This window comes from Lepidothrix coronata, unplaced genomic scaffold (genome assembly GCF_001604755.1).
Source record: "Lepidothrix coronata isolate B3197 unplaced genomic scaffold, Lepidothrix_coronata-1.0 Scaffold31, whole genome shotgun sequence".
Classification (NCBI taxonomy): Eukaryota; Metazoa; Chordata; class Aves; order Passeriformes; family Pipridae; genus Lepidothrix; species Lepidothrix coronata.
Window position 1 is genome coordinate 5,669,947 of NW_016690211.1, and position 23,613 is coordinate 5,693,559.

A 23,613-nucleotide genomic window follows, 5' to 3' on the forward strand; every position below is an offset into this window, starting at 1 on the left:
ATAGTTGTGATCGTGTATATAATTTATTATATTATTTATTTGTGCAGTCATTGTAAAATATTCCCTTTCGCCCATTCTGAGTCTCGTGTTTTGTCTGGAAAAAACACATCTTATACTAGGTTGAGATGGGGGAGGGGGCTTAGACTAGGGAATTAGATTTTGGGGATCTCAAACCATGATAGGGATTAATAAACCAATAACCTCCTTTGAGGCACAACATGGGCTGCCAGGAAAATACTGGAAGGGTGGCTGGAAAGCTGCCCAGTGGAAATGGACACCTGTGGATGCTGATTGACAGCGGCTGAACATGAGCCAGCAGCATGTCCCGGTGGCCAAGAAGGCCAATGGCATCCTGGCCCATATCAGCCATAGTGTGGCCAGCAGGACCGGGTCAGTGATTGTCCCCCTGTACTGGGCGCTGGTGAGGCTGCATCTGTGACATGAATACCGTCAGTTTTGGACCCCTCAAGAAAAGCAGGACATTGTGGTGCTGGAGAGTGTTCAGGAAAGAGAAACAAAGCTGGTGAAGGGTCTGAAGCACAAGTCCTATGAGGAGTGGCTGAAGGAGCTGGGGTTGTTTAGCCTGGAGGCTCAGGGGAGACCTCATCCCTCTATAAACTTCCTGAAAGGAGGTTGTAGTCAAGTGGGGGTCTGTTTCTCCTCCCAAGAAACAAGCAATAGGACAAGAGGAAATGGCTTCAAGCTGTGCCAGGGGAGGTTTAGACTGGATATTAGGAAAACTTTCTTCTCAGAAAGCGTTGTCAAGCATTGAAACAGGCTGGCCAGGGAAGTAGCTGAGTCACCATCCTTGGAAGTATTTAAAAGATGTGTAGACGTGGCACTTAAGAGATATGATTTAATGGTGGACTTGGCAGTGCTGGGTTAATGGTTGAACTCGATGACCTTAGAGGTCTTTTCTAGCCTAAAAGAAACTACAATTCTACTTAATGGAGTAGCTTTCACTGTCTTCTATACATTTTAGTTACAATGAACTAATGCTTTCATAGTATTTCTTACCTACCTAGGACATTAAACTTTGCAAAGAAGGATGGAGACTTCAGATTTAGCATGGGTAGAAGAACAGCAATCAGGTAAAATGGTACTGTTTGTGATTTGTTCCACCACTTCTCAAACAGTGTAAAACCTGTAATGTTGTCAGCAGAGAACACCACACTCCTGTTCCATGGCAGGTGACTGCTAGCAGCACTTGGACAAATGACTGGAAGAAAGGAAAGAAAAATATTCTCACATTAAAAGAGTTTTACTTGCACAGAATATTCACAGCCAAGACCTGTGATTTCTGATGTGTTTTACCTATTGTGCACTGCTCAAAAGTAATGTTCGACATCTCAGTTCCTCACTTCTATTTGGTTTTTTTAATCAGGAGTTCATTGCTAAAATTCCACTGCTAGGCACCTTGCACACTAATCTGACAGTGCTACAGTTCTTCCAGCTGAGCACAACAAAGACGATAATCTGTCTGAAGCCCAAGCTGTGGGACAGGATCAGCTTTCAAGGTCACATACTTATAACTAGGTGTGTTCAGTGCCCATGTGCACCTGTTGGATCAAATCCTAGCAATGCACTTCTGCATCTGGCTGCAAATTTAGCATCCTACTCTGTCCCTGAACACTTCAGTAAGATCATAGGAACCAAGATGCAAGTACTTTTGTGTACAGAAGATCTTGAATTACTGCGCATTGCTCTAGAAACATAGAAACTAAGGATGGCAACAAAGCAACTGGCACATCTAAAACTCACATATTAAACCAAAAAGCTCTTGACATCTTGGTGCTGGGCCAGGGCCAAGCACATCACTTGTACATAAAAGGAGAAATTTAAGACATGCTCCCGTAACACTGCTAAAAGGCAACATCACACTCTGGTTACATGGTGGTTGATCAATGGCAGCACCTGAACGAGTGACTGCAACAAAACCAACAAAACAAAAAGATTCTTTGATAAAAACATGTTCATTTGATTTTTCTAACACACGACTATGAAGCTATGTGTTGAAACATAAACCTGTCATATTGTTCTCATAACGTCTTATTTTAAATCTTGGCATCCCGCAATACTCAATAGCCACCCTCCTACATTGGCTGCACTCCTGTTAAAAAGGCAAAGGTGTAAAAAGTGTTCTGGCAAATTTCATGCTTAACAGAGGATTGTCTTTCAGACCTTGAAAAATGCTTTTGTTCTTATTGATCTCCTTGGTAGCCCTGAATGTCCTGTCAAGAGCCACTTGAACATCTGGCAGCCCTTAATTTTGTGAAGCAGATGCTTCAGATCTTTTATTTGGTGGAGGACAGTGTGGAATATTGTTGTCTACTCTGCCTCCAAGTTATACTCCCCTGCTGCACAAGAACAGGAGAGAACAGCAGAAGTAGGAGGGAGCACAAGAGAAAAAGCACTGCAGCAGGTACTGGTAAGGACTGTTGGAGAAGCAAGATTCAACACTAGTGCAAACGCAAATCAACCGTTTTTCAGAATTATTTCTCAATTCCTTTGCCTGACTCTATCATCTGCTCTCTAGAAACCCATCTGCAGCTTTTGTGACACACAGCTGCCCAGCTGGTTAGGATATGTTTCCTCATTTCTTATGCACCCAGGAGAAACCTTTCTGCTTCCTAACAAAGCACTACAAATTCAGTCACTACCCACAGGCAAAAAATCACGGGTTAACAATGCCTGCCTTGCTCTTGCCTTCATTCTACATTGTTCTGCCTACTTAAGAACTCTCAACAGACCTATTTTCATACCTGACTCCATTTTCTTCTCTTAGTTGTGCGAATGTGAATGTTGGGCGAATGTGAATGTCAGACTCTCCAAAAAACACAAGCAGAAGCTCAAGTAGCCTGACATATGTTTCTTTTTTTGCACTCAGCATCATAAAAGCTGTTCTTACATAAGTTTTTAAAAAAAGAGTCTTGGTGCAGAACTGGTGAGTAGCAAAGCTGCCCCATAGAAGATTTTAAACAGTAAACAGTTGAGGCGCCTCAACTTCAGGGTGTGAAAGTTAAAATTCCTTAAGGTAATTCCTCATTGCGCAACTACTGTTAAAAAGTCTAACATTCATGGTTTGAGGAGCATGTATCTGGCATACACAAACTTGTCATTGGCTTTTTAATACTTATTCTCACACCCACTTTCTTGTCTTTTTTTTTTCCTCTCCAATTATTAAGCTTTCTAACTGTGTGGTTATTTATGAAAGTACAAAGGCCAGATAGAAAATTACAGTTTTTTTAAAAACATAGTTAGAACTTACGATATATACTTTAGAACTGGAATGTGGTTAGGCATGGAAACACGATGATTTGCCCACCCCAAACCAGGAAACACAATACTATTAAGTGCTTCTTACCTTTGTTACTTCCATTGGTGCCAGGAACAATATCTGTTACATTAATGTCATGAACATAGTCTGAAAAGAAAAATATCTTGTTATCAATGTCCCAAACCTACTGTTAGGTTTTTATCTGTTGACTTGATAAAAATTAAGTAAGAAAATATTTCTTTTTAAATTTCATCAGAAATACAGCAGCTTGCACCCCCTCCAGCCCCAAGAGGATATTTTAAAACAATTTTAGAATTGTTCTAAAGTAGCTCCACACTGTACTACTTTCTTCTCAGCAGCCCTGTCCATTTATAGAGTTCCCAAGATTCCATGCTCTCAGCTGATGATTCCTGTTCCACTAGCACACCTCTGTTTGTCCCAGCTCCTCCGTCTGCAGGGTTGGACAGTAGGTCAGTGAGGAGACGCATCTTAAATCCAGCCTCTTTTGGGACAGAAAAAAAGGGCATGCAAACATTCCCTTAGTCCAGATGGTATTATACAGAAAAAGCTTCCCCTACTAATTTTTTTTTTTTCCAGAAAAGGCTCTGTGAGATGCTTTTTCCATATTGTATTTTAAAGATGGGAAACTCTGGAAAAAAGGTTTAAGTCTTACTGTCTGCAGGTATCTCTAGTAGTATTTTATTTGCTGTACACTTCTGTGATACTTTACTGCTCTACCACACCAGTTGTTTCCCAGTTTCTGCAGCTTCACCTGTATGAGGGTACTGGATATCAATTTTGTTCTATTTATGTATACATACACACAGAAAATGCTCCATCAGCTTGGAAACTGAATTATTGTGTCACTGATTAAATTTTGCTTCTGCTGCATGTGGTTGTATTACACACACTGAAGATCAGCAGGGCCAGTTGGCCTCAGATTTTTTAAACGCAATTTACAGCAGCTTGTTTCTCATAAAGAAGGCAAAAGGTCTTGTGGGAAGAAAACCGGTTTTCTTTCTTCATTTTGATTTATGACACCGTGAATCACAAACATACTTACTTCTTTTGGTTCAGTGTACACAACAATCAGAAGATTTAACTAAAATCACTGATCACCTCCTCACTTCACCACCGTTTTGGGATGCTAGTTAAAAAAGAAGTACCTAGTGCAAAGCCATCAGAAGAATTAATAGCTCTTACAGAACTAAAGCACTTTAAGATTAGTTGTAGATGGCTGGCCAACTAACATTTCTTCTATACTTAAAAAGTGGTTTAGGACCAGCAATTGCATTTGTGGATTAATTTTTGCTTCGTAAAACAAAAAGAGAACAAAAGCATGGGACATCATGTAAAAAAAAATTAAGACATGACATTACATTGGCTCACAATTCTTGCATTCTTTGTGTACTACTGACTTCTAGACCATCCTCCCACATGAAATCAATTTGCTCCCACCTAAAGTGTATATGCAAATCTTTTAAAAAGTCATCTGAATGTATTAGAACTAAATATAGTAGCCTACTTAGAATACTTAGAAATACCTGCCTGGAAGGTGCCATTGTGTAAAACCTACATCCTATTACCCATTTTATAACCTAGTAATTAACTATGAAAGTTAGGACAAGAATCCAATGATTGTTATCTCAGAGCAAACAACTTAAGTAAGAATTCTGCACAAATACAGATAAGTGATAAAATAACATGCCAACCCCAGGGAAAAGCCAGTGTTTCGATCATATTGAATTGTGCTTATTAGAATTGGAGTTATCTGGTTTAGAATAATTTAGGATTCAAGAGTTAAACTTATTAAAAATAACCCCAAGGTTAAAATGAAATGGCCATAACAACATATAAATTAGGTCAGCTGTAAAATACATCAATCATTAACCAATAAAGCATGTCCTTCAGGAATGGTGGGAATTCTAATTAAACACTGTTTAAGAGGTCTAAGTATCTGTGCTGTTATTTGCCGCAGAGATTTGCTAACTCCTTCAAAACAGAAATTCTTAAATCTTAGTTGAGCTACTCAACACTATGAGTCAGATTGTCAAAGCTCTCAATTCCATCATCCATTCCCACAACTCTACCTAACTGATTGTACCCACAAATGCTTCTATGTCTGTGCACATACAAGGGTGTAAATAATCGTCCTGTTTTGTAGCAATACCACACGCCGCATTGTTCTTTCACTGTGCTACAGTTCATTGTTTTTTCACAAACACTTGCAAAACCTTTCTATATAGCAACACTCTAAGTGTGTTTGTTGAAATCTAGAATGAAACTAGATTTTTTCATTTCATTAACCTGGATCATTTCAACAGTCTAGCCTATTATATGGCTGTTCAAATAGTTACAACCATGCAAACAAAGAGGGAGTGAAAAGACAAAGTGAAAACAAGCAACCAGGTTTAGGTTGTTTGAATTACACCAAGAAGCCTCATTACTGACATGCAAACGAGATGAATGGTACTTTGTCTTTCATTAAAACTGCACTTTGAGAGAGAGACTGAGAAAGTGGCTTTGAAAACACACATAACTGTGCCCACAACACCACATGCAGACTTGATTTTGCATGCAAAGTAGCAGGAAAATCATGATTACATAAAACAGACCTTTTCAGTGTAAAGCAAAGTCTTGATCTTTCCACAAGATTGCTGTAAAAGTTAACAATAAATGTATACTTACTGTATATAAACTTCCCTGTGTTGAACAGAAAGTTGGACATAAGCACCCAATAAACAACCATGGCTCCAACAAGTGATATCATAGAAAACAAGAGGCTTGACCACTGACCAAAGGATCCAAAGTAATACTTGCAAACATCTGGGAATTCCCAGTTTGAGGTATCTATTAAAGCTGAAAAAGATACAAAAACCAGAAACATATTTTAACAAAATCTTATATTAGAGTCAGTAGAACTATTAATGAAAGATTGTGTTCTTTTTTTAGAATACTCTGACACACAGTCACAGTGCTTTCAAGGACTAAGAAAACTGCTGGTAACTTTGAAATATAATATTCATTAAATGTTCAACCAAAGAAGCCTGAAATAGAGACTGTTATCGTGGCCATCCTACTACTTTGACCAAGAACTGTTCCTCAACAATTCCCTTGAAATGCACTGCCACAAACTGGAGGTCTTAATGGCCTTTATTTGAGCAAGTGAGAGGTTAGTTCATGCACAAAAGCACCAAATACAAGAGCTGCAAGATGTTTGTAAAATAAAACTACATTCTAATTAGAGCAGCTGGCAGTTGGGTGACTGTCCATAAATTGTTTTCAACGCAGAATACACACAAATATTAGGGTAATACAGATATACAGAACAAGGGGATGCAGCTACAGCCCATGCTGTTCCACTGTGTAATTTGGTCAGAAATATATGTAGAGAACCAGACAGTGCTTATGGAGAAGTGAAGCCTCTTCCTAAGTCCAAACACTTAGTAAGTCAACATCTGAAATCCTGCTTTTTAAGAATTTGGGTTTGGCTATATCACCTAGGTCCCAAGCAACTGAAGGATCATCTAATAACGAAGACGATCATTTAGCTTACAGAGCTTAGATGCACACTAAAAAAATAGAGAGACATTGAAAGGCACAGCTTTTATTTGCAGGTCAGGTCTAACACATAGTAAAGACGTAGATAAACTGAGAATCTATTATATATCTGTATTTCACGCTTAAAGGAAATATTTGCATTATAAAGCTTTGGATTTCTTACGTATTATTTGCCGTGATTTCACAACTCTGTAGCAGCAATAAAGAGTCAAAATGCCCATGAGTAAAATGAGAATAATTCCAGAAGTGAAGCCTGCCTGTTAAGAGCGAGAAATACAGCTTATTTATCAATATACTACAGAAAAATGAAGAGCAAGCCATGATACCAAAAATGTTTTCATACACATACATTTTTCATAGTTTACCTGTTTTATTCCCCATGGGATACTTAATATGGATGTACCCATCATTGTATTCCATATCATAAATCTAGGAAGAAAAGAAAAAACTCAGTGAATAATTTAAGAATCCTTCTTATTTCATATTCCCCTCTTAGTTACAATAGTTATGCATGCAATATAGAACATTCAATAATAATGCATTTTCTGGCTAATATATGGCAAGGTGCTTAACATACATTGTCACTAGACTGGAGTTTTTACCGTAGCCATCTGTGCAAGTGTCAACTTTAAAAGCAGTTCCTAATGGACTGTAGACATAGATTTCATCAGGAGCTGGGAGTACATGATCAGGAGCAATCTAACAAATGGATAAAAAGTAAGACCTATTAGTAACACCACAGTAACTATTGTACCAAATACAGCAAGTCAACCATTGTAAATCACAAAATGTTTCCAGGACACTACATTATTAAAAAGAAAAACCAACAAAAAACCCAAACCCAAACAAGAAAAAAAAAAAAAACCAAACCAAAACCGAACAAAGTCAAAACAAATCAAACAGAAAACCAGATAAAATGTTGTACTATGTTTATTTTCTCCCCAGGGGAAAAAAAAACAACAGTTGATAGGATTTTTAGCTAGACAGCAGAAATACGCATTTTTCTTCTGCAAAATGTCTGTAAAGACACTATGCATGGATCATGCTAGTTCAATAGTTCAATCACTGCAGCTGACCACTGCTTAAATCTTATAGATGGAAGAAATGAGGTCATACATCTGGGCAGCCTGGATCATGTTATAAAATTCAAGTTGTTTGTATGTTTTCTTTTAATGGTGAAGGCATTGCACAAGAAGTAAATCACAGCTTGTGATAAAACAAGACCTATTTAAGGCACTCAGCTATCGGTTATTTAGTTCCAAGCAAGCTGCAGAGCGATTCTTCCCCACCTTTTATTTCTGCTGCTGATACAAATCTAGGTTGTGGAAGACCCAACATGCCAGAGACCACCCAGTTCATGTGGCCCTGCCTTACCAATGCCCTGTCTGCAGGGGAGGTGAGCCTGCTATAGTAATGAATCCGCTTATTCATTGCCGAAGCTTCCTCAGTAACTCTTTGCACATCATTGTTCACACTGACTATGTTTGTAGGCTCCACATGAAATGGTCTAAAGGAGAGGAAAAAAAGAAAAAAAAAACCCTTAAAACCCTAGAATACAAGAGCTAACACACAACTAACAGAATAGCTCATCAACACCCAGGATGATTCTCTTATTCACTGACATAAAGCAAATGCAAAAAAATATCAATGCCATGAAGGAAGCTGCCATCCATGAAAGAACCATGAGTTTATATCATCCATATTAAAATGGCCTCCTGCTCAGATTCTGCAGGGCAGCCCAACATCAAAATTCAGACCTAATATACAGTCTGTTAGTTCTCAACAATGAATCACACCAGAAATACATGTTAATAACCTTGGGCAAGCTTATTAGAGCTTATAATCAGTGTTCCCAGAAATAGTGATGAGGAACAGAAAGCATGAGAATGCAGAAGCAGAAAGCAAAGAGAGGAACAAGCAGTGGTAATGAGGACCACCTATAAAAAAGGTTAGGAAATACTAATTTAGGCAAAAAACACTGTATGGAATTGTGTTTAATGGGGAAAGAACCAAGCCCAAATAAGTCCATGTGCCCATACTTTTTTTAAGCCAATGCAATGGAGAATGGAATTTATCTCCCTTCCTCTTCCCCACCTGAGTTAGACTGCAGGCATGGTCACAGACACTGAAGGAGAAAGCAGGCACATCACATGCCCCTTTTTTTCTCTGCTCTCACAGAGGTAGAGCAAGCAAAGTGAAAGTTACAATACAATATAAATCCAGCTTCATCCAAGGGGCACTACTAGATAAATGTGACCAAATCAAGATATTGCAAAGATTTTTTTTTTTTAATCAAGTATAATTTACTTCCATATAGGTATACTATGCTCTAGCATACTTTCACTTCTAGCACTGACAAGCTAATTTCTCAAACAAGAGAGAGGACAATGGTGGCCTTTAAGCCCTGGTAAGTTGGGGTTTTTTTCCTTTTACCAGGTTTTTTAATTTTTAAAACTATCTCAACAGTTTTATGATCTTCTTCCAGGTTGATGTTTACATCACTTAGAACAAGAGCCACTCCAAAACCAGGACCCACAAGTTTCTGACTACCAAGGACAGAAATTAGGTCAGAAATAAATCAATGCCATTTCTCCTGTAATATAAGCAAAATCTATTTGAACTGACTGATTGTCAATACCCATTTCTGTTCCAGACTACAAAGGAACTTGGTCAATCCCTCATGCCCCAGCTCTCAACACCAATAAGCATTTGTACTATGACATCACCTTTCATCTGGAAGGAATACAAGGAATACAGTTTTCCTCTGTCTTTGGACAGTAATCTCTGTCTTTGGAAGAGATTAAAGTAGGTCCCTATTCCTGTGTACTTGAGGGGACATAGTAGGTAGGATTATTTATGAGACTAAGAAAACCTGACTTACAAAAGTAGAAAATAGAGAACACAAACTTCCCTTTCCACAAATTCATTCTTTTCTTCATCTTAAACTTAATTAATTCTTACATCTTGCTTCATCAAGTAAAAAATGGCTTTGATTTGCTAAGTTGTTTCCCACTTACTGAAATGCAAATGAACACTGAATTTTTAAAACACTCTCAATTGCCTCTTTTTTCCTATGATTATGAGGGGGGAAATCTCTGGTTTGTGTTTGATTTTCTATGGTGTTCTTATAAACAATTTAGAGAGATATCTCAACTGAACAGGAATAAATTTTAAGCAATAAGCTTTATTACTCAAGTCCTAGGCACATGGGGCTAACTAATTCCACGTATAGGTAATGTGCAAAAATACTCGTGGATTGTCAGCTCTAAAGGACTTCACCTGCTTTAGCTTAAAATTTATGAGTCTGATCCAATCACTGGACACAGCTAAAACTATTTCATTAGAAGACCTGCAAAATAAAGACTGTAGCTATGAAAACAGGAAAAGTAATATGCTTAAATGCAGCCCCACCTCCAGTCATCTCTCTGCTGATTTCTTTTTGAATCAGTGACACACACTGTACTTAGGACACTTAAAGGTATGTGTTTTGCTAGTTTTACAGCAACTGCATAGTGTGAAGACCTTCATGAAGATTTCCTTGAAAATGGTGTTCAACAATTGCTGATGTGGACGTCAAAGAAAATTCTTCCAGAGTGGAACACAGCAGGAGATTATTTTTAAAGTAATTTAAGTAGAAGCAACAGATGATTTTAAAACTGAAATAATAGAAAACATGAATACAGCATCCTATTCTATGGGGAAAGCAGTGTTGTTAGTCAACAACCAAATATAAAGAAAAAAAATCACATGCAGCAAAAACCTATCTGTAGGTAAGAAATTCTTTAAAGACAATTAATTTTCTTCAGTACTATCAACAGGGTCTGGATTAAACAAGGAATTTTTGGTATAGCACAAAACAGAAGCGTATGATCCAGAATCTAATCTATGGGTAAGGAAAATAAAATTTAAAAAGTCCTAAGAAATTCTACATATCTATTACTTCTGCCTCCTGACTGAAGGAGTACACACGTTTATTGCTGCCAATACTTGAGCTACTTCCCCTCCTGATCCCTTCTACTGTACATCTGTTGAAAATGAAAATTATGTTAAGCAGCAGTTCATTTTGTTTCTTCTGGGGTACCACTGCACTAGGCCTACTGAGAAAGTGACTGCTAAAATAGACTGACCAGACTGACCACCAGCTTTACGTTTCTTGCAGATCTCTTTGAAATCAGTCTGACTTGGATGCTGACTCTGTCAGTCTGACTCTGCCTCCCAAGAGGGAGGCTGGGAGGGAACCTTCTTCACTGATCAGCACTAGAAAAGGGTAGCATTCTGTCTAGGATCAAGGTCATTTCCCTGCTCCTAGCAACACCCAGATCAAAGACTGATTGTAGGGCATATGCAGACAGGAGCCTAAGAAGCTCTCTCAAAGACTCAAAGAAATTCTCGAAGACTGAGATTTTCAAAGCCCAAAGCAGGTAGGATATAATCTTGGATATATTTTGAAAAACTCTGTTTAGGAACCATAAGTCTAGTGGGCAAGCACTCCTGTACATGCAAGCATAAGCAGCTGCAACAGATTTCTATTAAAATACACTGATTTATAAAGGTAATTACATTATATGTCTCACATGGCAAAATTATTACGAAAAGGATGGTGGACCACGTGATCTGGGGGAAGGGGAGAGGTTACATGACTGGAGGGTGTGACTGTGGATGTGAAACAGTGCAGACAATTTCCATGCACTGAGATAAACTACAGTGTCCATTAAACTTTATCCATACTGAAAAACACAATTACAATTAATATTTCATTAAATAGCCTGAAAAATAATGCTCTTTCGGCAGGGCATCTTTTACCACATCAGTAAAACAGAGCTGTTTTCCACAGCACCATGAACATGGACAACTGCAGGAGCTCATGCAGGAGGTCCACACCTTCCACACGCTACACTCCACACGTGTACTTCAGAAACCATTCTCAGAAAACCTGCAGCTAAACTCAGCTTTTCTCACGCACACAAAGGGACAGAGAATAAGAATTCTCTAGATCTGGAAAAGAGAAGAGAGGGCTTCTGTCCAAACTTCTTATATTTTGAAGTTCAGTAGCAATATTTGCAAGCAAAGAAAATGAAGGGACGCTCTTGATAAAGGTTGTTTCCAAATATTGTGGTAGGCAAAGTTCAAGTGTTGGATTGGAGTGTTAGAGGGAACAGCACAATAGGAACACTGGCAAACTACATACAATTTTGCAAATGCATAAGGGTGCTACACCTTTCTTCTGGATATTTGCAGCAATATACTACAACTTTTAGAGCAATGAAGGAGTAGGACTAACATCTATTTCAAGAAGTTTTAAACTCAATAATATTGTTTTTCAAGTACCTCTGCTGAAGTATTTTTAAACATCAAACAACTGATTCTGGAGTTCTGATCAAAAATGTGCTAAGTATTGAGCTGTTACAATGGAATAGAATTTTTTGTGCCACTGTGTCTTTTGGCTCTACATGACAGTATTAATGACTTCACATAACACAAACTTTTAATTTTTAAACAAATATGAAAAAGAAAAACTTCTTTACAGGTTGCTTTAGAATTTCTTTCTTTTTCTCCAAAAAGATCATGAGGAGCCATTTCTCTGACACTTCACTAATTTACTTTTCAGCAATATAATAGGATTGTTACACAGAAATAAATTAGTAAATTCCTATAGCTTTATTGTTTTATTGAGTTAATAAATTATTACAGGCTGTAGCAAATGTGGATAGAGCCTTCCCAAATCTTCGTTCGCGAAGCCTCGCCATGATGATGATGAAATTATTACAGGAATGCTGTATATGGCACAGGAGAAACTGAGGAGTAAAACTGATTTATTATATGGGACACTAAAGTAAGGAAAAGAAGTCATAATAAGACTATACTCATAAGATGCTATTTCATAATTGGGAACTGCCTATCTGGATAAGAACACCAGCCACTGGAACAGACTCCCCAGGGAAACGGTCATGGCACCAAGCCTGAGAGAGTTCAAGACGCCTTTGGACAACATTCTCAGGCACATTGTGTGATTTTTGTGGTTGTCCTGTGCTGGGCCAGGAGCTGGACTTGAGAATCCTTGTGGATCCCTTCCAACTCAGGATCTTCTATGATTACAGATGTCAGTGTGCTTCTCTTAAGGAAACCTGTGCCAAAGAATTCCATGACTGACTTTCTAAGCTATCTAAATTTACTGAAGCGTTGTAAACACTGTGCTTACAGTTATCCTGTAAGATCTTCATTCTCTTGGCAACGCCTTTTACTTAAAATTTTTCTGCTTTCATATCACCATTACAGTTATTACAGCACGAGCACACAAGTATCTTAAAATGCTGGATGCAAAACCAAAATAACCTTTCAAAGCACAAAATTTTAACAAGTTAAGAATCATAAGCTTTACCTCACCACATTTCAGTCACTGTTCACTCTTCTGTGTCAAAGGCAGAAATATTCTACTCTTTGCTTACAAAGAACTATGAAGGTTCTTAATTAAGGAGTTTCCAATTCTTTCCAGCTAAAAAGAGTAATATTAGGAATTTGTAAAAATATTAGCAACAGAGAAAAATGGAAAACGCAATTAAGTAAAATGACCACATGGGTGTGGAGTGGTAAAGGCATAATGGATGCAAGAAAGATAGTTTTGCACAGGTTGCCAACCACTGTCTGCGTTTTTGTAAGTTAAAAGAACTTTGAAAATAAAGGGAATCAACCTCTTTTGCATGTAAAAGGCTTCTCTGACTGCCATCTACAGACACTGTTTAATTTACAACTTTAATTTCACCTGCTGATGTCTCCTGCATTGTGAGAAAGATGTGACTTCAAAAAGAATAGAAAAATGCTTAGAAGCCTTGATCTCCCTTTAGCAGGAGGCACTGTCAAGGTTTTTCATATGCAAAATAAAGAACACGAAACACCAACTGCTTCTTTGAAGGTTCAAGTATTCCTGCAGACAACTGCAGTATCTGTTGACATTAAAAAGATTTAAAGAACAACCAAAAGAAAACATGAAACTCCCTCTCTTGCATACAATAATCATCAATAAGCCACTGCAGCAATGACATTCTAGTTTTTAAAGGGACCTACAAAATGGGCAAAACATATTAAATACGGTGTAAGTAATTCGGGGCATTGCGAAGAACAATAACATTCTATTTAAAAGGATTAAAAGTGGGTTTATATTTCCCCAAATTAGCAAAACAATACTAAACAAAGTAATTTACAACTCTAACAAACAATTAGCTTATTGTTTGTGTGTAAACACTGAAAAGCATGCCTTTCAAAAATCCCAAATCCTCCAAGCTATTAAGAAAACCAAATAACTATGCAAATGCCATCAAATCTCAAGCAACTCAAACAAAAGAACAGAACAGCACAAAGACAAACAGTAATTACAAGCAAATCAAACAAAACCCTTGAAGAGCTATCTCAACCAAAGGAAAATGACCAACCACCAATGTCGAGTCAGGTTTCTGAACAGCGAGTCAAAAAAAGGAGCAAAGTATCATACTTTGCACTGTACTACTGCACTTGCACTGTTTGATACTTTTATGCATAATAAACCTTCCCGTGAGCTGCTATTCCCTAAAGGTCTAATGAAGAAGCCCTTCATACTGCCCACTGCTCTGACTACAAGTGACAGAGACCTTGATGGTCTGTTCTAAAGCCTGCAGCTGCCTCTTCTAATACATAGATGGAGTTCAAACTAGTTCGGCCCCACTATGATTTCCAGGCCTCTCTGATATCCCAGAGCTCATGCCCTTCATCTTTGTCCCTCTGCATGCTTAGAAGGCAAAAAACTAGATTGTAGAAAATGGGGGAATGAACTCAAGAGAGGAGCATTACGGACTATTTAAACATATCTGCACAGCTGGAGGCTGTGGAGGTGGGAACACAATCCAAGTACATTTGCTTTCAGGGAGGGAACCAAATGGCAGGCTATGGCGTTTTACGAAGTTGAGTCTCCAAACTTGGGAAATCACAAAGAAAAAAGCCAACAACACAATAAGAAAACAATACCTAACCTCACTTAAAAAAAGTGAGTCTTGGCGTTTTGATATATTAAAAAGATGTAAACCTCTCTCATTGCCACTGCATCACCATGCCACCTGAAACCCACTGCTCCTCTTTAAATAAAACACGTATTTCCTTCAGAACAAGGAGCTTCCAAAAGCCATATAAACTAGCAGTCTTCTTATGCCAGGAGGGGCTCAGACACTCCCCAAAAAGAAGTTAGAGCAAGATTTCGTTTAGCACAATTGCCTTTTCCCACATGAAGGTACTCTAGCGTTTCCTAAACTTTATATACAGGACTCCATATGCTCCTGCACCTGTGCTCAGTTTGTTCCCCTGGGCTCACTCAGTCCCTTATCCTTCTTCCTTTGCTGGCAGACAAAAGAGAGACTGTTTAGCCCCTGGCTCGCATATAAGTAGGCTCTGATGGCTTTCCAAAGCGGCAGGCTGAGACAGCAGCAAAGCACTATCATAAAAAACTTTCTTTGGCTGAAGTGAATCTCAACAACAGTATTTTGTATACAACAGTGCCATCTTCAGTTTCTTCAGGAAAACTGCTTTACTGAAATACGATGTTGGATGTGGAGGGGAAAAAAACATAAACAGGGTCCAAGAGGTGGTACGGGGCTAATCCTTCATATAAAATTGCAGAGCTGGTGCCTCCAGGTAGTATCAGAAGGGTAGTTCCCACTCCAATCTCAGTTTTGGTTCCAGGACCAGCCCACAGAAATCTTAACTGCAGCAGAGGAAGTCTCCCACTCCAACCTACTTTAGGAAACAGAGCTGTTAAACTCTCAAGAAAAATGCAAAATAACCATTTAGCTAGATAGGTATTGTTTTTGAAGGCACAGCAGTAAGGTTGGACTGCTGAATTTTTCATATTTGTTCAATCTCAAAAAGCACTACATATTTTTAACTTGAAAGGCAGTAAAGGTCACTCAGTTCCCTTAGTACTAACAAAAAATGTATTTTTCCAGCATCACCTGCAGAATGCACACAGCATCATCTACACATACTGACAGCCATTTACCTACACCATCTGGCAAGCTTTCTTGCATGATCTCTACATTTCAGTTGGTTGTGCTAAATAAAAAAAATCACGCACCAGTATACACACATGATATTCCATGTTTGAAGAGCACTTTAAAAGCCACATGCCAAGTTCTTATTGCAGAACTCTCTCTGTAGTGGTGGCAATAGAAAAGTCTTACCCTTACAAACAAAACACAGTAATACCACTTGTTCACCTAGTGCCTGGAAATAGAATAGTATCATATACAGACAAAGTAGGAACTGTTTGTATTCAGATCCTGGTTTCCAAATGTTAGTCTTTTGTCTTTGTAGGATTCTGTTGTTAAAAGCAAAGATTAAACTACTCCTTGCTATATAATAATTCTGTAGGTTGAGCCTTCCTCATACCTTTTGCATTTATAGTCTTCTGGATTAAACTGTATATTCATGATTCCATAATTGCTTTCATCGCCTCCCACAGGAACCAAGATAGGTTTGGTATCCTCTTCCATATTTGGTGAATGCGTCTCCTTCTTTTAGATTCTGTCAGTTATTCAAGCCTAAAAAAAATGAGACAACTGCAGTTAAGTAAAACTGTGTCCCTGCTACAAATTTAACACTGGCAGAGTCCCACAGCTTCAGAAGCTCCTGGGGTGCAAAGCACCTTCACCTTGCCACTTGAGAATTCTCATTCCATAATGCAAACATCACAAGGCAGGTATGGTGGGAACAGTACTTTTTTAAAACACACTATCCATTTAAGTAAACTGGCCAATGTACAACTGTGCTCTAAATCTCTTTTAGTGCTGCAACAGGCAATATGAATTAAACTTAAATCTCTAAAGGAGCTGTGTAACAGTACAGCTGAGAATAATTTATCAGTTATTAGAGACTACTGTTTCACTAAAGTACTTCAAACTTTGCAGCAGACACATACATATGCAGTTTATTCCAATTCCACAACAAGGATCAGATTATTGCAGTCTACCGTGTCCAAGCTTTTTGAATTAAAGGCAATAAATGGTTTAATAATGCATTAATAACAACTATTACATGCATTCAGACCACTCTGGGCCAAATAGTGGGGAGCAGACCACTTTCAAGCTAATGGATTTCGACTTAGATTGAATTACAGTCCTCATGGGGGATTTCCTGTGGTCTTGTGCAGCTAAACAAATGTAATGGCTTTACCAGCTCTCATCCCTGCTACCTCCTAAAGAATTCCTCATCCAGGACTCCTTCAAACAAAAATGGCAGAAGCCAGGATGCCTCCAAACAAAAACAGTAGAAGCCAGGATGCCTCCAAACAAAAATGGTAGAAGGATGTGCTCTTTCATAATGTTTCAGAATGCTTTAGAATGTTAGGCTGTGGAAAGAGATGACAATCAGAGCTGGGACAAGGCAAGGAAGGATGTTTGAAACCTGGGGTAGTGATGGAAGAAAACAAGATGGAAAGAATAAGGTATGCATCATCCTTCTGCATCCTCATGGAAATACACTGTGAGGGCCCAATCCCAGAAATCACACCAACCCTAGGTAAGCAGTGACACAGTTCTACCCCTTCCTAGCTACATGTTGTCAAACCTCTTCCATTAGCTTATCCTGTTAATACCTCTGGAAAAAAAACAACCAAATAATCTGAAGGAGACAACAAAAAAGGAAGGAAAGTTCCACTCTCTGGGGTTGAAAAAAATTGCTAAAGGAGGCATAAGTAAACACTGAAGGAGCATATGACAGAGACTGCAGAAGCACTAAGGCTGGCTCAAGCTGCTTAGAAAGTGCTTTGTAGAAGACAGACACAGGTAACGGCTCTCTGTTTGTAAGGGGAAAAAATCATTGGAGGGCCCAGTTCATGGAAACAGTACTGAAAGAACTAGTCCTGCCTTTGACAGCTCAGTGGCATTTGTGTGATCCCACACTGAACTGGATGGGGGAGATGAAAATTAACCTTCCTTTCTTTTGCTTTAAATCCAAATCAGTGTTGAGCTTGGGGCTTGCTATCTGTCTGGCAGACACACAGGCACACTTGCATGCCAGTCCAAGGAAGGGGATAGAGCATGGATTAAGCCATTTCATCTTGCAGTGCTGATGGTTTCCTCCTAGTTTCAACACCCATGGCAAGAGATTTGAGCAAAGTTGCTGAGTTTAAAGGTATGATTTTAGCTCGTTCATTTTCTCTCTTTGAGCAGGCATAAGTGATCAGTGGCAATAACTGAGGCAATCTTAAGACCCTTATTTGCACTTGCTGATAGCTTTTCTTTCTCTTGAACTTCATTTTTGCTGTTACACTCTCTAAAGCTTTTTCCTGTACCCTTTTCTAGAGCCTTTCCAAGACAGGAATTCTCTTACTCACACCAACTTACTGCTTCCTCACTTTTGCCACTCTAGACCTTCTATAAACCACCAGTTTTGATTCTTTACCCTGAAGTCCTTCTCTCCCACAATATTGCTGCTTGTTCTTCGGCCTCAACTGAATGTCTTACTTTCTCTCATCCTTCTCAGCTCCTCTGGCGACGCTTTAGCGAGTGGATTCCTGCTCCTCATTTCCTATTTTCTGTCTCTCCTACACACTGCCAAAATCGCTTTCCCAACCTGCCTTTACTTAGCACTGCCTATAAAGAGATATCTTAGTTCACACCAATATTTTTACTTCCTTTCATGTGACACTGTTCCGTTCCAAACTCCCATTTTTGTTCACTTCTGTTGGTTCCCCTTATTTTTCTACAGCAACTATATTACCTCCTTTCTCCTTACTGATATCCTGCACTCTTACGGTTAAAACTCACCCCAGTGCACATCAGCTTCCTGCAGCAACTAAATACTTCTGAAACAAAACCACAGGCCCCAAAGATTTCACACACTGCTACAGCTACACCTCTGCCATTCCCATTAAAACATGAGATTATCTTCTTTTATTCTATTATCTTTCTTACCTGAACATCTTTCATGACTTTATGAACAGACACACCTAGGTCTCAAACACAGACCCCTCATTTTTTCTGCATTTTGCATCTCTCTTAAGAGTTAAAATCACACTTCAGGTCTAGACATAAAAATGAAGATGAAAATTTAAAGTCCTAATGCCTGAATTGAAAACTGAAATAAATTCAAATCCCAAATACTTGGAAGTGTTTTTAGACAGAAGTTTTTGTAAGACTACAGTTCTGAGATCCCTTCCTTCCACAGGCCATGGTTTATGACACAGATTAAGCAGACATCAAATGCATATCCCTTCCTTAAAACCAATAATTTACTTGTGCTTTACAAATCAATCTGACGGATGTTGACAACACTGATTACCAGTTTGATTTTCTCCACACTGTGGCTATAAATTAAGAACCCAGAAGATTTTATAGTATTCCATGAAGAAAAATAATCCTTCTTAAACATATCACACACTAAGTTTGGCTTGCCAGCATGATTTAGGGCTTGTGGAGCTGCTGTTTATTGACTCTTCAGAGTCACTTAAAAGCTGGATTTGCGAAGACAGTTTATTTTTTAAGTGCTTATTGTTGATAACAATGAAGCTTATGACCAGCTCTACAAACAGAGGCAGCTATCACACATGTAAAGGCTGCAGCTGAAGTCAGGACAGTTTAAAGGACAATTTTAAGCAGAAGAGCAAAATGAAGAACAATGAACCTGATTAGCCTCTCTTTTATCTACAATCTATGCTTTTTGACTGGACTGCACTCTCAATAAACATTTTTAATACATGGAATGGAGCAGTTGGAGACATAAACTCATGGTACTTTGTCTTCAGCAGTGCTGTGAGTTAAAAGCAATGCTGTTCCCTGCTGCTCATGCTGTCTTTCCTCCCCCTGTCTCTGGTGGCACAGCTATTTGTCTTCTTTTCTGTCTTGGTGGAATAAGTAGGACTGTGGAATAGATCTATCTAAAAAAATAAATCTAAAGAGGGATACAGTTGTTCTGGTGCTGGCTTGGGGTTGTCTACGTTATAGTTTCGTAGAACCAGCAGTTTCACTGTCCAGTTGAAAAGACTATAAGTATGGTCTGGAGAAGAAGGCAACACTAATAGAAGTGTAATTAAAGCCACAGCTTGGGGATCATACATCTTTTACATTATGTTACCCCTTTTCTTCCCCTGCTCCTTAAAGTCTGCTTCATGTAACACTGGACAGCAAAGGAGCGTATGTGTTATGCACCACTGAATGATGTTAAATATAAATATATTTAAATATATTATGTTAAATATATTATATATTTATATGTTATATATAAATATATATATTTATATATATTTATATACGTTAAATATAAATATAAATCAAGTTGTTCTCAAACTGAGCTTTCAAAATTTGTGGATTTTTTCCTGTGTTTTAATACCTATCTTTAGAATAAGGAGAATGCCAATACTTCCTATAGCTCATGGGCATGTTGAGAAATTAACTTTTACACAAAACTTAGTGATACATAGTAAACATTGCAAATATCATCCAAGAACAGTTATGATTTGTTGAGCAGCAAGTAAGGCAGATCAGCCTCACACTGAAGTGAAGATTAAAGTGAGTGCTAAGTACCTTTTACTAATTAACTGCAACTATAATCTTATTGATAAGGCAGGAACAAAGGAAGAAATTTTATGTTCTCCCCTGAAGCACTGTTGTATTGCTGCAGAGGAAAAAGAGACTCTAAGAATATTTCTCTGTATCTATAGTGCTTTTCCTTTCCAATCCAGCTTTGGCAAGGAAAGTGTTTGATTTTGCTTGTGAAACTCCTATCATGTAACTTAGTTCTCCAAGCATTTGACTCCAGAAGGAAATACTCTGGCTTTGCTACCCCCAGGAAAGTCAATGTTAAGTGCTGTTGAAACACCTCCCTAAGCTGTGCTTAGGACAGTTAAGATAAAAAGGTAGCTCTTCCACAACAGCTATTAAAAAGAAAATACATCTTTGACATACCTTTGTAGTATCAAACCCCTCACAAACGTGGAGCAACATTGACACTAGCATCTTTTAAGAACTGCTGTACTCTGCCTTAAAGCATGCTCAGCTGTCCTTCTTCCACTTATGATGGAATGGCTACATCTAGAAAGAAAATTTGAAATACTTTTCCGGATATAAAAAATCCATCCAAACTGCTAGCACATCACAATATGTTTGGGATCCTCTTCCATGTAAGGGTTTACAACAGCAATCACTTTTTCCTATCATATGCTATCAACACAGTCCTCACCATCATTACTATCTAATCAATTACATCTTCAAACACCATTAATGTCAATGTATCCTCCAATGCGCAGAAGTATGCACATACTTGGAATCCTGTTGTCCCTTTTCAGGATATAATTTCACTGGGTGCCAGCGGTGAAGCTTAGTATGACCTGTTGCCCTATCTATAATTGTCCTAGAAACACCCAAAGCACTACATCAGAAGGGCAGCAAAAGGGAACAAGTGGATCAGAATTTACTAATCCAGTTTTTGTTGCTGGTCATAAACTGTGAAGCAATACCTAAGGGTATGCAAGTTATTATTCCCCAGTTTCATTCCAGGAAAGACTCCACATGGCTTTCAGATGGTAATCTTAACAGGACTAGATCTTCATTAATCCTCACTCACTTGCCACTATGAGTTTCTGCTTTTGCTGCCTTCAGGTTCTCTCTCCTGGTTTCAAAATCTAAAAAGCATCAAGGAGCAAAGACAAGCCCTCATTGTAGCCACAGAATATTGGCTGTTCTGTGATCTAGTCCTCTTTGTACTGTATGGCAAAACACTTTTAGTTTGCTTGGACAGTGAATTTAACAATGCCAGTTTATGTCTCAGCTACTGACGTGTGTGCTGATGCTTTAAGACACCCACCTTGACAGATCATTCAGAGTGACAGGCCAGGCCATGCAAGAGGGTTACCAATCACGTTTACTCCACAGCAGGAACAAACTGTGTTCAGTCAGTCAGTCATCCCAGCCATCCTGTGAACACAGACTGTGCTTAGCTGCTTTGTAGGACAGGTATTTACCAGAGAACCTCCCATAGTGGGCAGGAGGAGGAAGGCAGAGAGGATCACTACCCCCACAGCCTCTGTCATGCCATCATGGTGCTAGAAAAACAGCAGCTGGAGCACTGAGAGCTATTTATGCTTCAAATCTTATTTAAAGTCAGTGGTCCTAAAAACTCACCTCATACTCTTGGTTTAAATACCAGAATTGGCTAATCAAAGTATTTCGTTCAAATAAGGAAGATTATTGTTAGAAGTGCCAATTAGTGTAACCTGTTCTCCTCTTAGATTCTGAGCAGGTGAGTGGATGAATAAAGCTCAAGGCACAAATCTCAAGTAAGCTGCAGGCTGAGCATACATAAAGTATGAGAAATAAGTCTACACTGAAAGACAAGAACTTGAGCCCAAGACAGCAGAGTTCCTCAGTTCCTCTTTTGGGGCAGCGAATCCTCCATCAGAAGGCACTGAAGGATTCCATACTGGTCCTGAAAGTAGCAGCATACATTAAGAGCTCCTTAAAACGGGTAAAGTACACCATCTCTCATGGCACCTTATGGACACCTTAGTTTGTTCACACTCTCCTGCAACTGAATTGGTCAAAGGTGAGTAAAACTGTATAAGCAATGGAAGTTAGCAACTTTTTGAGAAAAAAAGACTCTTGAATGTACAAGCTGAACTACTGCTGAGCTTTTGTGTAACTCTGAACCAAGGAGTACATGGTCACTGCCATATGATAAATTTAAGTAAAATTAAGAAGAAACCGAATTTGTTTTGTCTTCAACACGTAAAGCTTGTATTATTTGTGTATGTGTATACATATATATTTGTGGGGACTGTAAATTAATACTTACAAGAACATAAAACTATCACCTTAGGAGCTAACTTACATTTTAAACACCATTTTTGCTTTTAGCTTAACGGGATCTCCCTCAGGCCCGTGAAAACTGATGCAAGCATTTCGCTGCTTCACGGACCGCCCGAGAAGCTTCCATGCCGTTCCTGTACCTCCGACACTGCTCTGACGATCTGCCCACGTTCCCGCGAACCAAATACGGCGTGGCCGCTCAGTTCCCGCCGCCAGAGCGGCTCCCGCCCGGCCCCTCCGCCCCTCGGGGCGCCCCGGGCTGAGCCCGGCGGGGGCTGCGGGGGCGCGGGGGAGGCGGCGGCACGGCCGCACCGTGCTCTGGAGCCGCTCCACACCCTGAGACCCCCACGGCGGCTCCCGCCGAGCCGCTCTGCCCTGCCTTGCCCTCGCCGCTGCCCCGGCTCCTGTACCTGCTCCGCTCCGGCGGCCCCGCGGCGGCGACAGGAAGGAACGCGCAACGGGCAGGACAGCCCAGGGCGTGCCGGGCCGCGTAGTTCCCGCGGCGGCTCCGACGAGGAAGCCGCCCGGCCGCTGCGCAGCGCAAGGACTACGGCTCCCAGGGAGCCGCGGGGCGGGAGCCGGCCGGCAGTGTGTGTCAGCCCAGGCTCCCCTGTGAGGTCGTGGAACGGGTGAGCATGAACTGAGTGTTGAGAGGAAAAGGTTCTCACTTGCTGGTGATGGCTGATGAGAGGCCGCTAGTGAGAAACAAAACAAAACAAAAAACGCCAAACAAACCAACAAAAAAAAGAAGCTCACCCGTTTGCTTCCATACTTTTGCAGCCCAACGTGGTGACAAAATGTATGCATAACCCTTGCCCAAAACAAACCATGCTGGTCTTCACGTGACTGGCTACGCGCCTTCTGTGGGGAATGATGTAAAGTGGGCCTCCTGACCTGCTGAGAGAGATATGAAATACTTGCTGAGCAAGGGACACCGAGCAGAATAAACCACGC

The 23,613-nt window shown here is 39.5% G+C and overlaps 1 protein-coding gene across 6 annotated transcripts in view; it reads right to left on the reverse strand.

Annotated features, from left to right (window-relative positions):
• The window catches only part of SLC38A9 (solute carrier family 38 member 9), a 49,901-nt gene extending 26,782 nt beyond the window's left edge, over positions 1–23,119 (reverse strand). Inside the window, exons 1-10 of one of the 6 annotated variants that reach the window (XM_017811311.1) lie at positions 22,800–22,820; positions 21,659–21,768; positions 16,247–16,398; positions 8,213–8,345; positions 7,416–7,537; positions 7,204–7,267; positions 7,002–7,095; positions 5,966–6,136; positions 3,365–3,424; positions 1,022–1,219 (exon numbers count right to left, since the gene is read on the reverse strand). In XM_017811311.1, the coding sequence (XP_017666800.1) occupies positions 1,022–1,219; positions 3,365–3,424; positions 5,966–6,136; positions 7,002–7,095; positions 7,204–7,267; positions 7,416–7,537; positions 8,213–8,345; positions 16,247–16,350 (946 nt within the window). In that variant the 5' untranslated portion in view covers positions 16,351–16,398; positions 21,659–21,768; positions 22,800–22,820. Of the gene's footprint in view, positions 1–1,021; positions 1,220–3,364; positions 3,425–5,965; positions 6,137–7,001; positions 7,096–7,203; positions 7,268–7,415; positions 7,538–8,212; positions 8,346–16,246; positions 16,399–20,760; positions 20,887–21,658; positions 21,769–22,681; positions 22,890–23,069 lie in introns of those variants that run through there. The other 5 variants (XM_017811313.1, XM_017811316.1, XM_017811314.1 and 2 more) reach the window with 5 other exon arrangements.
• Between the last annotated feature and the right edge of the window lie 494 nt (positions 23,120–23,613).